The following is a 15,834-nucleotide window of genomic DNA, read 5'->3' as shown; positions in this document are numbered from 1 at the left end:
TGAACACAACTCACTGAGCGTTGCCATACAGTCTTAAAATTTGGCCAAATCGTTATTTGCTTGCTAAAATATTCGTCAAGAACAGCCAAGTATAGGGTACAGTCTATTTTTAACTTCAATATTATGAATTTACGACCGATTGCCTATAAATTAAATAAGCTAATGATGTAAGTTATGAGTTTTTCCAAGATTTTGATAAAATGATATGAGGTTTCTATCTAAAATCAATTGGCAATGTATGAAATGACTCAAACTCTTATAAACCTCACACTAGATCTCAATTTCTCAACAGATTTTACATAACATGGCACAAGAGCTACATATAGATATGAAGCCTCAGAAGCCGGACCTGCTAGCTAGGACAGTCAGTAATCTGGTTTTTAAGGCATAATCATGACACAGTATATCGATCTTGATCAACATCAAAACCTCTCCTTACATACTTCTAACACGTTTTACTTGTGATTTTCTGAAGCTACCACTTCAAACTTTGTCGTAATGTTCTACCTCTTAACTCAAACAGTCATTAACATTGTTACTGATCATACATTTGCTTATTTGTGGCTCTTGGGAAGAAAAGGTACGTGAATGCCAGATCAAAGCATGAGAGTGATGATACAGAAAGAGAGGGATCGGAGGGAGATCGACGTTTGCCTGTTGCGATTGTGTTAAAATTAGGAAACAGAAAAATAGATTTTGCAAGTACATGCGCATTAACACGTGGTAGACAAGGATTCATAGGGTCAAAAACTAATTTTCTGTCACTGTCTCACAAGCATGCATGATTGCATGATTAGCTAGCTAGGGAGGAAGTTTTTTCAACACATGCCAAGAAAAAAATGTAATGCACAAGATAGATGAGGTTTTCATTTGCCTGCTCCGAAAAGAGAAGACCACTTCTGATCGATATCACCTTACAGAAAATGCATGCAGCTAACAGCTTCCAGTCACTTCTTTAATCCTCTTAGAAAGCTTCTACTTTTCTCATTCTCTTACTAGCTTGTAAAATGATATTTTCAGACTTCAGCAGAAAGAGCTTGGAATTTTAGACTGTAAAATCACATGATTCACATCTTACTCGCTCCAAACGGCAGAAGGACCTTCTGATGTTAATTTCCTGGAAAACTAGAACAAAAAACGTTCATTTTAGTCACTCCACACATCAAACGAGTATGTGCCTTTGTGGTACGATCCTTGGAGGATTATACCAAAACATTCTGTTTCTATCATTCATTTTCAAAGTAATAGTTCACAGAAAAAAAATCTAGATATTAATTATGTAATTACTATTATTTACTAATGATATAAGTACGTATTAGGTACATTATCTTTGATTGTGCTAGAATTTGCAGCTACATTTATAAAAGTACCCTGATGTGGATCTCTGATCTGTAATATTTTTAGCCCAGTCTGCATCTGTGAAGCCACAAACCTCAAGGATATTATTGTGATTAGAGAACATTACTCATCTCTCTAGAGCTGACTTCAAGTACCTCAAAATCTTTATAACAACATCTATGTGGTCCACACTAGGATTATGCATGAACTGACTCACTACACTTACTGCATACGCAACATCTGGTCTGGTATGTGATAGATAAATTAGGCGTCAAACTAGCCTATGAAAACGAGATTTTCAGTAGGGACTTGATCTGGATACTCTGCTAACCGATGATTCTGCTCAATAGGAGTATCAATAGGAGTGCAGTCCAACATACATGTCTCTATTAGTAGATCAAGGATGTACTTCCTCTGACACAGATAGATACCATCACTTCCACGGGCTACTTCAATGCCTAAGAAGTACTTGAGTGTACCTAGGTCTTTCATCTCAAACTTTGTGGCAAACTGTTTCTGTAATCTATCCACCTCAACAATATCATTCACAGTAACTACCATATCATCAACATATATAATTATGGCTGTTACCTTCACTTGTTGATGTTTACAAAATAACGTGTGGTCTGAATTACTCTGTCTGTAGCCAATTATCCTCATGAATTGTGAGAATCTTACAAACCAAGTATGAGGTGACTATTAAGACCATATAAAGACTTTCTCAATCTGCATACAGAGTTACTCGGAGAAGCGGCCACATATCCAGGCGAAAGATCCATGTATACTTCCTCTGTTAGTTCTCCATGAAGGAATGCATTCTTAACATCAAACTGCCTAAGTGGCCAGTTCAAGTTAGCAGCAGAAGAGAGCAATACCCGGATAGTGTTTATCTTTGCAACATGTGCAAATGTCTCATCATAGTCTATGCCATATGTCTGGGTGAACCCCTTCGCTACTAGGCGTGCTTTATACCGGCTCACTGACCCATATGGATTATGCTTCACTGTAAACACCCAACGAAATCCTACAGCCTTCTTTCCATGTGGTGGAGATACAAGCTCTAAATTATTGTTGTTTTGTAATGCTTCCATCTCTTCCTTCATTGCTTTCCTTCATTTTGGATCTCTCAATGCATCATGCACTTTGTTAGGTACTAATACAGTAGATATTTGATTCACAAATGACTCATATGACTTAGATAATCTTTTGGTAGGGTTGATTCCCGAAACCTGGTGATGGTCCTTGTCGATGAAGTGGAGCTGAAGTTGCTTGCGGAAGGGGTGGTGCCGAAGATCTAACATAAACAGTAAGACTGGAAACGACGGCTGGTGCCTAAAGAATGCTCTCCAGTTGAGACTCATCCTTTCAGATATAGGTGAAAGCGGTGAATAGGCTAGGTGGTTCGGTCAATCGGAGCAATTCACATTTCGCACTAGTATGCTTCACATCAAGACCTTTCAGGAAATGGTGAACTCGTTCAAGCTCATTCTCATTTTGGTACCAAACAATATCCTCTTGATTTTTGATCATGCAAGGACGCTTCACATTAATCTCAGCCCAAATATTCTTCAATTTGGTGAAATAGTGCGCTACTGGTTGCCCATCTTGGTGTATTGCCAAATCTGTGCACATTAACTCATGAACCTATATGAAATCAGAGTCATTAGTATATAAGCCGATCAGTGTCTCCCATATTGTCTGCGCAGTTGCACATGCCTCCACCAGATCAACTATCTCGACATTCATAGATTTCCACAAGAAGGACATGACAAGACCATCGTCGTGGTCCCATTTATTGTAGGCAACAATATCCTCAGGACTAGGAGCCTTAGTGACGTCGGTGACATACCCCATTTTGTGCATGCCTCGAAGATGAGCAGCCATAAGTCATTTCCATTTACGGAAATTGGTCTCGTTGAGTTTGGCGCCCCCATATGAACCACTATCAGAACCCTTGACAGATACTTCGAATGTCAGAACATCAGAGAGCTGAGAACTCTCCGTTTCGTGTCCAGAACCCATTGAAAAAGAAACAGTGTAAAAAAATCAGGGATCAGGCAGTAAAAAAGCACAAAAAACGGAGAAAAATCTGTCTCCGGTGCATTTGCACTGACGGTGAGTATGCACTGACAGGAAAAGGCTGTTGAATCTGGCTGGACCGGGTCAGGTCGAGTTGACTGGGTCAGTTCGCGTCAAAGTTGGGACGGGCCGGGTCGAGGCGAAATGAAACCGGGTCGGGTGGTGCGGAGAGAGGCTGACTCGAGACGAAAAAGAACGGCGGCTAGACTGCAGCGACTGAGGAGCGGACAACGACGTCGCGGGGGGGGGGGGGGGGGGGGGCAGCAGCAGCGGCGGAGGAACGGCGACGTCGGGTTGAGTGCGGAGAGGACGGCGACTTCAGGTCGAGCGGCGTCGGAGAGCAGCAGCGCCGGAGGAGCGGTCGGCGACGTCGGGGGGGAGGGGGCAGGGAGGATGGACGGCGACGTTGAGGAGCGCCGGTGGGCAGCGGTGATGGAGCCGGACATGATGAGGCAGCGGTGAGCAGAGGGCGGTGACCGGCCGAAAAAAGAGAGGAGAAAAACCCCAGAAAAAAACATAGCAAGAAGAAAAAATTGACTCTGATACCAAGTTGAATTATATTGCTTGGTATTGCTTGCTATATTCATACACCGATTAATTCTATATATAGCCTAACTATCAACCAATTACTCACGTCCGTGAATCACGGCCGCCAATAGATAATCAATTAATTTCTAGACTTGATTGGAGTTTTGGTTTCAAAGTAATTAATCAACCCATCGACTAATATAATTATGATTCTCCACATAAAATAGCATTATTTGATATGAAAATTGACTTCATAAGTCAACTGTTGGACACAGAAACACATGCACATAGTGGCTTTGTGTACTGTGTTTTTCTGAAAGCTTCACGGCTAATTATTACCATTTTCATGTGTTTAGAAAAAGAAGAATATTTCTGGAAGACTGTGGTTCTTTTTAGGAGTCTTCATTGTTAGCTGGGATGAAGAGCAGATTGAAATAATGCTAGCTGATGTTAACCGCAGCAGAGAATATGATTGCATTCTGGTTTATATGTCCCCATCAAAATAATAATACCAAAAAAGATTAAGAAATGAGAACAAATAAAGGGCAAGATAATGGAGTAAGGAATTATTATCATCTTGTAAATTTGTTTTTCCGTAAGGTTCAACAACAAAATCAACGTACTGTCTCTCTATCTGCACATAAATTACAGGGATTCTAATTTCTTTAGATGAGGACAATGCATTCCAAGTAGAACGTACTGTAGAAGCAAGCATGGAACATAAGGCTATAATTGAAAAAGTGTATCTTACAAAGAATTCTTCTTGCTTAATTTGGATGAGGAAAATGCTCTTGTTGCATGAAATTGTGATCTAGTTTTAATCAAAGCCTCGCATGCATCCATTCACTACCTCGATTCTATGTAAATCATGTTTCTAGAGTTGATCTGTGACAAATCATCAGGGTTCCAGCAGAAACATGTATATATTAGTTCGAGTCTCGTTCAGGAGTGAAATATTTATAAGATTGGGGCATCGAATGTATGGCAAATTAAGGGATGAAACTGGTGGGGCAACGAATTATAAGAACAGGAATTCCGAATTCAGGAGTCAAACATTTAATCATTCTCGTGATCGATTATAACCGCGCAGCTAAGAACGTTTTTTAAGAAAAGAAAAGACCTGAGAAAATCAATCTAATTGGATCTTGCATAACTAAAACCCCCTTGTGTTTCTCCCTTTCTTTCTTTGGATGATATTGAAAGGCCAGGTTGCCATGTCTGTTGCTTTCTCTCAAAGCCCTTTAATTGAAGCGCACTCGATCGTTGTTCATATATTTTGGCTCTTGCAAATGTGAACTGTACGTCCTTCTTTCAAAAGGAAAGATTTTTCGGAGGTCATTTTTAAAGAACAATACCAGAATAAGAATAATTAGCAAGTTTAGTTTTGTCCCATAAAGTAGTTAAGGACTTAAGGTTTGATGATGAGGAACCAAGTAATGGTTTGAGGGATTATGTGGGGCTTCATACAAAGATAAGGGTATCAAGTAGAATCCCAATATAAGGCGCTTGTGCCCTACACTCTGTTCACATCTTGAAGGAAAAAAAGGCATTTCCCAACGTCCAGGATAGAGCAATCCGGAGTTAAGATGTTCTACCAGAAGCTCATCGATTAAATGAATTAGTATACCTGAATTTGAACTACCGACTATAATCATTTGTCGTGCCACATTTATAGATTGACCAAGTAAACTGAATTTGGCAGTCATGGTAGATCGAGCTCAAACTCTAATGACCTACAGTAAAAGTCACCGGCGGATCTAAGGTCCGAAAGTTAAGTGAGCAGGAAAAAAAATCATCAACATTAATGAAAACTCTTAATAAGGTAAAAAAGTCAATAATTTGAAAGAGATGTAAGAATTGCAAATAAAAAAGATTTATTCAACCGTTACATAAAACATTATGTGACTTGAGCTCTACACTCTCTAATAAACTTGAAATTATTAATCACTATCTCTAAGTCAATATTTCAACCAATGTTAGATGCTTCAAACCTAAAACTCTTCCATCTTCCATTATGTTTCTCCTAGTTTTTATAAATTCTATAGTGAAATAAGAATGCTATACTTTGAATTTTTCTTACATCAGTCTCTTTTTCATTCGTTTTTCATGTGCAAAGAAGTGACTCAAGTGATGGAACAACTGAAAGAACAATATTGTTGCACAGTGAAATAGAAAGAGAGCAACAGCCCAACAAATGTGTACCTTAAGAACCCAAGAGATAATTTTTTTCGATACCTAGCAACAATAGGTTAATTATGAAGGACAAGTGTTTCTTATAAATAATAGGATAGAAACCATGCACGTTTACCCAAATTGTGAAGAGGAAGAGTCAAACATGACGTCTGCCTTGTTAGATCATTTTGTTAATTATGGGAGTATAGGTTGGGCTTCGGTAATAGATTCATAAGATTGTACAATTTTCTTTTTCCACCCAGCGAATTTTTGTATATAGCCTAGATTCTTTTTCTTTTCTCCTAGCAGTTGCTGGGCACGCCGTAATTGACATCCGTCTTTGCGAAAAGTTATATAGATTAATAAGCTCGAAAATGAGAAAATTTATTATTTTAATAAAATATTAATATATCAATAAATTAATAATATATTAATTTATCAATTAATTAATAATTTATTAATTTATTAATGTATAATAAAATATTTTCTTTTACTTTTTTAAGAAGAAAAAATTAAATCAACTAAATTCTTTTATTGTCCTAATATTAATTATGTAATAATAGAGAACAATATAATAGTGACCATTTAGGTCTACCAAAATTTCACATTCGTTAGTTGTTTTGCATGACTGTTTTTTTAGGGGTTTATTTTTGGATCCCTCTATTTTTTTTTTTTTGATATCTCGGTCTAAAGAGGCTATTTGCCACTATTAGGTCCCAGTTTAACAAAAAAAAATATTTTCTTGGGGTTTCCAAATCCTATTTGCACATCAATTACCACGTTTGATTGTGCCTACTATTCTTGTTAGGATCCAGAGGCCAGACGAATAATTCTGAAAAGTTGAATATCAAATGTTAGACTTGGCCCAGTACAATATACACACTAGCCCAATCACTTTTGAATGTTGATGAGCTGCAGGTTGCATTGTAATGAGTAATGAACTAATGACGCTACATAATATTGACAATATTAGGTATAAATATATCGAAAAATTCAAAATATTATGTGTGACCGACTGACCAGTATAGTCTTCTTTGACTTCTCGGATGTAAACATGCATGTACCTAATAGACATATCTCCAAAATTATTGTTCGAGGCGTAATTGAGTCGTATCAAGCCGTACAACAAGCCCTTCATACTCATGTACAATATTATTGTACGTTCAGGTCGAGTTCAATTGAATAGAGATCAAGCTCCACTGAAATGACTGAACCCAAATGAATTGCTCAAGAGTGGCAATATATATACTTACCACAATTTCACATATGGGATAACTAGCATATATTTATATTCTCAGCGCATCAATGCAACAACTCATGAAAAAATGTCGTTTAAAAAAAAGGGCTTCTTATAAAAAAGTCATTCTATACATGAAATTAGACAAAAGTTAGGTAAGATTTCAAAATTAGAAAAAAAATCATATTCCTAAATCTCTTATAGCGTTGCCACTAAAGTTAGAAATATTTACAAGAATGCCACTACAGCTTTCTCTCCGCCTAAAACAACTGAGAAGGTGTTGATAACCAGTGCATAAGAGTTAGGTTGCATCTGAAGAAGTTTTTGAGCGAGATCAATTGAGATGAGCCCTGCACTGCATCTCATTCCACCTAGATTGTTGTAATAACCCGATTTTTCAGAAACCAATAATAGAATTTTTAGAATTCGATAAGTTTGTAAAAGTGATTAAAATGTGTTTGTTTCGCTGTGCGATGTTGTAAAAATCGAAACGGAACCGTTATCGGAATTTTTAATTAGGAAAACGTTACATTTTCGCGATGCAACAATCGACTTTTACTCCGTCGTTCGTTTGTGAAAACTTCCTTCACGAAAATTGTAGAGCTCGTCGATACGAGTTCGTGGACACGTTACGCGTTCAAATCGGACGTCGTATGTAAAAGTTAATTTCAACGGAAGTTGGTTTCCGATTTTGGAAATTGTATAAAAGGAGATGTTTAAAACTCCCTAGTTTCCAAAATTGGAAACCGCATCCCGCAGCCTTTCTGCTTTCTCTCTCTCCTCTCTCTCTCTTCCTGATCGCTCTCTCTCCCCAACCCTCACTTCCCTCGCCGGCGATTTTCCTCCACCGGCCTCTGTGCTCGACACCGCTTGTATCATTGGGACCGCACGGGCACGACGCATCGACCGGTGGTGACAGCGACGCACCCCAGGCGGAGATCGAGCAACGCCGACAAAGCTGAACCTCGGGTCTGTCAATTCCGACGTCGCCGGCATCGCAGGAGCTATGAGCCACAACGACGAGCTCTCCCTCCTACTCCTCAACGCGATTCGACCCACGGTGAGACTCGAATCGAGCAGCGACGACGTTGACCTCCTCCCCTCAAACCCGAGACATTGCGGCGGTCTCCAGCCGATTCTGGGCAAGCTGAAGGTAAGGTTACGATCGCCTCATCCCAGTCTTCATTTTTCATGTTGGTTGCTTGATGTTTTGGTTGGATTTGGTCGGAGATGGTGGAGCGGCGCGTGAACAATGATTTCAAATAGTAAATTTTGTAAAATTTATTTTTACGTACGGTGAAAGTGAAAACTAATTTACGTACAGTAAATGTGAATTTATTTCACGTATAGTAAATGTAAATGTAAATTACGTACAGTAATTGTAAAGTAATTTCTGAAGGATAAATCAGTAATTATTGTTTACTGAGACAGTATTTACAATTGAATAGTACATGGAGGTACATAAATACGTAAATAGTTTGTATGTACAGAAATACGTAAACAATATATACTCATACATGAATACGTAATTAATATGTATTTATACAGTAATACGTGAATAGTAATTACGTGAACAATTATTTCGTAAAAACCAGAAATTGCTTCACATTAAAACATTATTACTGTTTCGGCATTTAAGGTTTTACGTAACGCTTCTAAATTCACTTCTTATCTATTCTAGGTGATCGATAATCAAGTAAAGAATTCACTTTCGGAATCGTGGAATTTACGCTCGGAATTATAAGGTGAGTAAAATCTCACAGTGACGAATCTACCCTTGCGGAGATTCATGATTACGCTTAATTAAAAAGAATGAACTATGATATGTATAAGATATAGTGGATTGTGTATGTGTATATTGGTAAAATAGGTACATATATATGATTTGCTATATTATATACTGTCATAAATTACGTTTGTGAATGAGTTCATTTTAGCGTTGATGATTATTTATTTGAGCATGTCGATTTGATTTGTACAATATCATGTGATGATTGTTTGTACGTGGTTTTAACTTGAGTTGTTAAAACGTTTTTCTTTTTGTGGTATGTGGATCTGTCTTCAGACGTGTTTTTTTTTTGTCTTCGGACATGTTTTTCTGTCTTCGGACGTGTTGGCATGTCGGAACCTAGCCTTGGTCGGGCGAAAGTTACGATACAGTTAGAGCTCTAGTCTATCTGCCAGTGTACTGCATGAGGGGTAACAGTTGGGTTGACAGCTTATGAGTACTCATATTTTTGGGATTTTTGGGTGGTAGATGGGTTGCCCAATGGCCGGCGGTGTACTGTATGAGGGGTAACTGATGAGTACTTGGGTCTCATGAGTACCCGTATTATAAATGTAATTGGGTAAACATAGGGATTGCCCTATTTCTCATGAGCACTTATATTTTCATATATTATTGAATATCCATATGGGCCGTTCAATGACTCATGAGTACATTTATAATTAAATGTTTTCAGTATTTTTCTTTTGGATATTGGGTAGCGAGAGGTTGCCCAATGTCTGACGGCGTACTTCATGAGGGGTAACAGAGCTGTACCAGCACTCACGAGTACCCGTATTATAAATGTATTTGGGTAAACAGAGGGGTTGCCCTATTTCTCATGAGCACTCATATTTTCAGATATTATTGGACAACCAGATGGGCCGTCCAATGACTCAGGAGTACATTTATAATTATATGTTTTCAATATGTTTATTTTGTATTTATACACAAGTTGTATTGTTATTTTACTCATACGAGCTGCAAAACTTACCGGGTTTGTTTTTATAATCCCGGTGCACCTATTCGATGGTGTATGGGATAGTTCTGTAGGTGTGGATTAGCAGAATTGACGAACTACTCTGAAGACGTCGAAGATTTCTTTCTACTGTTAGTGGTGAGGATTTGAGAGGATTTTTACATTTCCATTTGATATAATGTTGAATTATAAATTTGGTTTGTAATAATCAATTTGATTGAGTTGAACTATGAACTCAGTAATGATTCGCTGTGACATTAAAATAATTTCGATTTATTGAGATTGTTTTAGAGTTTTTCATGACTTCGAAATTGAGTTTCATACTCGAAATTTTGGGGTCGTGACAATTGTAACTGACTATGTTCCCTCGAAGCTGGTAATGGTTCATAAGCATGGCAGAAAGAGATGGAGTTGGGTTGAACAAACGGTAGTTGACAATCAAGATTCCAATGTCCTTGGGCTTGACAGAGGTCCTGGGAAAAAGCTCGTCAATGGCATCATACATCAGTGCCTCAGCTTCTTTCATTGAGGGATTTGGAGGAATGTTGAGTACAACCTCTGGATGATATGTTGAATCACCAAGGTCAGATCTCTCAAGGATCATTTTCTGGAACTGTAGATTCTCATATGTGAACAAAGCAGTCATCGTAGACTGACCTATAAAAATCTTTTTCGTACATTTTCGAGTTTCTCCTATGTGAACGAAATTTTGTGTTGTGACCGATGCTGTGATAGGTAGTGTGACAGCAGCTGTGACAAGATCTATGACAGGATCTGTGACAACATCTGTGATAGGTAGTGTAACAGCGGATGTGACAGCAATTGTGACATCATCTGTGATAGGTAGTGTGATAGCGGCTGTGATAGGTAGTGTGACGGCATATGTGATAATGGGTGTGATAGCAGGTGTGACAGTGGATGTGATATGTGTGACAACATGTGTGATAGGTAGTGTGAAAACGGGTGTGATATGTATTGTGATAGGAGGTGTGACAGTGGATGTGACATCATCTGTGGTACTGTGATAGCAAGTGTGACAGTAAGTGTGATAGCGACTGTGATAGGTAGTGTGACAGTGAGTGTGACAACAGTTGTGACAGGGGTTGTGACAAGGGAATGTGTGTGACAGTGGTTAGGGATCGTCAACGGGCCAGGCTCGGCCTAGCCCAGCCCATGAGTGACGGGCCCGGGCCTTCATAAATTTAAATAAGTGGCAGGCCGGGCCGGGCCGGGTATTTTCAAAAATACGAAGATCCAAGCCCGCCCACTTAAGGCGGGGTTTTGCGGGCCGGGCTTTTACGGGCCGGGTCTTACGGGCTTGTATTAGAAAAACAATATAATACTCTAATTTAAGGGTTTGAAACAATAAAAGAATTATTAGAAAACATTCTAAAACAAAAAGTCACAAATAAATTTTCGAAATATTGTCGATCGACACCAATAGATGTGATCGATATATATATTTAGAGATCGTGTAAAAATTTCATCCAATTCGGACTTCGTTTAACCGTCGGAAATTTTGGTCAACAAAAAAAACAGGCTCTTTCACATAATAAAATCTCATTGACCGGGGCTTTGCCAAATGGTTTTCTCGTTGCGACAACGCACGATCGGTGAAAAAAATTAGGTGATTTCAAATATGTAAACAAATTTCCACATTCGCATCTTGATAATTGGTCCCCCCTTAGGGCATATTAGTGTTGTTTTTGGTTTACCGGAAATTTCGACGGTTAAACGAGGTCCGAATTGGATGAAATTTTAAAATGTTCATTAATATATATATTGATGACATCGGATGGTGTCGATCGATTCCGAGAATTTTTCTTCATATATTCGCTTCATAATGTGATAGTTTTATTATAAACCAAATATAAAGGTTATAATACATTAGTGGACACTTCGGCGATCGACAACTCCAATTCAAATAATGGTCGATCGACACGAGTAGATGTGTTCAGTATATATATTTAGGGAACCCGTAAAAATCTCGTCCGTTTTGGACATGGTTTGACCGTTCGTACCAACAGTGAACTAAAAAAGAGGCGTTTTGACATATTTAAACCTCATTGACCGGGGCTTTGCCAAATAGATTTCTTCAGTTCGACCGCGCACGATAGGTAAAAAAAATTAGGTGATTTTAAATATGTAAACAAATTTCCACATTCGCATCTTGGTAATTGGTCTCCCCTTAGGGCATATTAGTGTTGTTTTTTGTTTACCGGAATTTTCGACGGTTAAACGAGGTCCGAATTGGATGAAATTTTAAAATGATCATTAAATATATATATTGATCACATCGGATGGTGTCGATTGATTTATAGAAGTTTCATTCATATGGTCGCTTCATAATGCGATAATTTTATTATAAACCTAATATAAGGTTATAATACATTAGTGGACACTTCGGCGATCGACAACTCCAATTCAAAATATGGTCGATCGACACAAATAGATGTGATCAGTATATATATTTAGGGAACTCGTAAAAATTTCATCCGTTTTGGACATGGTTTGACCGTTCGTACCAACGGTCAACTAAAAAATAGGCGTTTTGACATATTTAAACCTCATTGACCGGGGCTTTGCCAAGTAGATTTATTCAGTTCGACCGCGCACGATAGATAACAAAAATAAGGTGATTTTAAATATGTAAACAAATTTCCACATTCGCATCTTGGTAATTGGTCCCTCCTTAGGGCATATTCGTATTATTTTTGGTTTACCGAAAGTTCCGACGGTTAAATGAGGTCCGAATTGGATGAAATTTTAAAATCATCATTAAATATATATATTGATCACATCGGATGGTGCCGATCGATTTCGAGAAGTTTCCTTCATATAGTCGTTTCATAATGTGATAGTTTTATTATAAACCTAATATAAGGTTATAATACATTAGTAGACACTTCGGCGATCGACAACTCCAATTCAAAATATGTGATTGGTATATATATTTAGGGAACCCGTAAATTTTTTATCCATTTTGGACATGGTTTGACCGTTCGTACCAACGATTAACTAAAAAAGAGGCGTTTTGACATATTTAAACCTCATTGACCGGGGCTTTGCCAAATAGATTGATTCAGTTCGACCGCGAATGATAGGTAAAAAAAATTAGGTGATTTCATATATGTAAACGGCTTTCAGCATTCGCATATTTGTAATAGGTCATCCCTTAGGGCATAATAGTGGTGTTTTCGATTTACCAAAAATTCCGACGGTCAAACGAAGTCCGAATTGGATGAAATTTTTACAGGGTCACTAAATATATATACCAATCACATCGGCTGTTGTCGATCGATCCCGATAAGTTTATTTCATATAGTCGCTTCATAATGCGTTAGTTTTAATATAAACCTAATATAAAGTTTATGATACATTAGTAGACGCTTCGGCAATCAATAACTCTAGTTCGAAATATGGTCGATCGACACCAGTAGATGTGATCGGTATATATATTTAGGGAACCCGTAAAAATTTCGTCAGTTTTGGATATTGTTTGACCGTCCGTACCTACGGTCAACAAAGAAAAAAACGTTTTGACATATTAAAATCCTCACTGACCGGGGCTTTGCCAAATTGGTTTCTTTGGTGCGACCACACACATTCGGTGATAAAAATTAGGTGATGTTAGATATGCAAACGACTTTTGGTGTTCGCATTTTGGTAATGGGTCTTCCCTTATGACATATTAGTGTTGTTTTCGGTTTACCGGAAATTCCGACGGTCAAACGAGTTCCGAATTGGATGAAATTTTTACAGGGTTAGTAAATATATATACCGATCATATCTACTGGTGTCGATCGATCCCAAGAAGTTTCCTTAATATAGTTGCTTCATAATGCAATAGTTTTATTCTAAACCTAATAAAATATGTATGTATAATATTTTATTATTTGGCGGGCTTTTACGGGTCGGGTCTTGCGGGCTTTAGGCAGGCTGGGCCTCACGGGCCGGGCCGGGTAAAAACCCGTCGGACTTGCGGGCCTCAGCGGGCTTTTCGGGTCCGCAGGTTAAATGATGAGGCCTAATAGTGGTTGTGACAGGAGGTGTGACAATATGTGTGACAATTAGTGTAAATATATAGTGTGAGAACTTCTGTGACAGTGGGTGTAATAGCGGTTGTGACATGAGGTGTGACAGTTAAGAGATAGTGTTACAGTGATTGTGACAGGAGGTGTGACATGCCTAGAGGAAATGTGGAAATATGCGAAATTTTGTTAAAATTCAGATGAGATTGGTATAAGTATGCTAAGAATGAAGAGAATAGCTAGAATTAAGGAACCTTGAGCTTCGGTTTCGCCGGAATTCTTGGAGCACCTCCATCGATGGCGGCAACCCTTTGTGATGGTTGTTCGCCTTGTACGGTTGGTTGATTTGGAGTGGGTAGTATATCAAATGAAAGAGGAGAGCGAGATCTTTCTAACGGTACCAATTTCATCAAAATCTATCGCCGGACGGGAAAGTTATGGCCGAAATTAGAAAAAACAAAAGGAAAAAAGAAGAAGAAAAAAAGTGAGAAAGGACAAAACAGTCTAGAAAATATTTTTTAAGTAATTTTTTCTAATTTTATTGACATTTTTCTAATTTCCACTTAAATGTGATGATCTTTTTATAATTAATTCATAAGTAGTGACATTTTCTAATATAAGTTGGAAGATGATACCTTTTTATAATTTGCCCTAAAAAACACTCATGGAAAAAGGTCACAAAACATATCCTAAGTCCATTCAAGCAACTCAAAATCTTAACTCGATATCTCCTAATCAATTAACCGATACCAACCTTACATAAATGAGGTTTAAATCCAACCTCAACGATGTAAGTTAGACTAACTAGCTAACACACTGAGCCTTACTTAAAATAGTAAGTTCGCAAACACTTTTTGATAAACTATAGTAGAAACTCGCTAAATTAATAATTTTGTTAAAATAATACTTGTTGTCAGTCTCGACTCGAGGCTAACGTGTTAAATTAATATTTCGTTAAATTTATATGATAATAGAAATTTGAGAATTGATTATAGACCACATCGAATATATAAATTAATCATGACATAATTTATATGATAAATTTTACATTTATGAGGATTTCATGACATATTTTATAGTCCAATGTATTATATTATTTTATTTGATTATAATTAAATCAACCAAATTCTTCAATGAATTCCTCATAAATGTAAAATTTATTATATAAATTATGTAATCTTTAATTTATATATTCAATGTGGTTTATAATGAATTCTCAAATTTATATTATCATACAAATTTAACGAAATATTAATTTAGCACGTTAGTCCCGAGTTGAGACTGACAAAGTATTATTTTAGTAAAATTATTAATTTAACGAGGTTCTACTGTAGTTTAACAAAAAGTGTTTGCGAACTTACTATTTTAAGCAAGGCTCGGTGTGTTAGCTAGTTAGTCTAACTTACATGGTTGAGGTTGGGTTTAAACCTCATTTATGTAAGGTTGGTATCGGTTAATTGATTAGGAGAGATCGGTTTAAGATTTTGAGTTGCTTGAATGGATTTAGGATATGTTTTGTGACCTTTTTCCATGAGTTTTTTTTTAAACGATCTTTTTTCATGAGTTGAGGCATTGATGCGCTGAGAATATAAATATATGCAAGTTATCCCATGATTCCCATATATGAAATTGTGGTAAGTATATATATTGCCACTCTTGAGCAAGTCATTTGGGTTCAGTCATTTCAGTGGAGCTTGATCTCTAT

General features: G+C 37.5%; 1 protein-coding gene across 1 annotated transcript; it reads right to left on the bottom strand.

The window, feature by feature from the left end:
* Window positions 1-8,080: 8,080 nt before the first annotated feature.
* On the bottom strand, window positions 8,081-10,744 carry LOC126795464 (uncharacterized). The gene is made up of 3 exons (XM_050522299.1): window positions 10,423-10,744; window positions 9,872-9,890; window positions 8,081-8,501 (listed from the first exon to the last, which is right to left on the bottom strand). The coding sequence occupies exons 1-3, from the start codon at window positions 10,742-10,744 to the stop codon at window positions 8,081-8,083; spliced, it is 762 nt and encodes a 253-aa protein (XP_050378256.1).
* Between the last annotated feature and the right edge of the window lie 5,090 nt (window positions 10,745-15,834).

Source organism: Argentina anserina, chromosome 5, assembly GCF_933775445.1.
Source record: "Argentina anserina chromosome 5, drPotAnse1.1, whole genome shotgun sequence".
NCBI lineage: Eukaryota > Viridiplantae > Streptophyta > Magnoliopsida > Rosales > Rosaceae > Argentina > Argentina anserina.
The sequence above is the reverse complement of the archived record's forward strand: the minus strand, read 5'-3'. Positions and strand labels throughout refer to the sequence as shown.

What these genes read in the sequence shown, in the direction of transcription:
- LOC126795464 (XM_050522299.1), bottom strand. Translation starts at nt 10,744, where the DNA reads ATGACTGCTTTGTTCACATATGAGAATCTACAGTTCCAGAAAATGATC.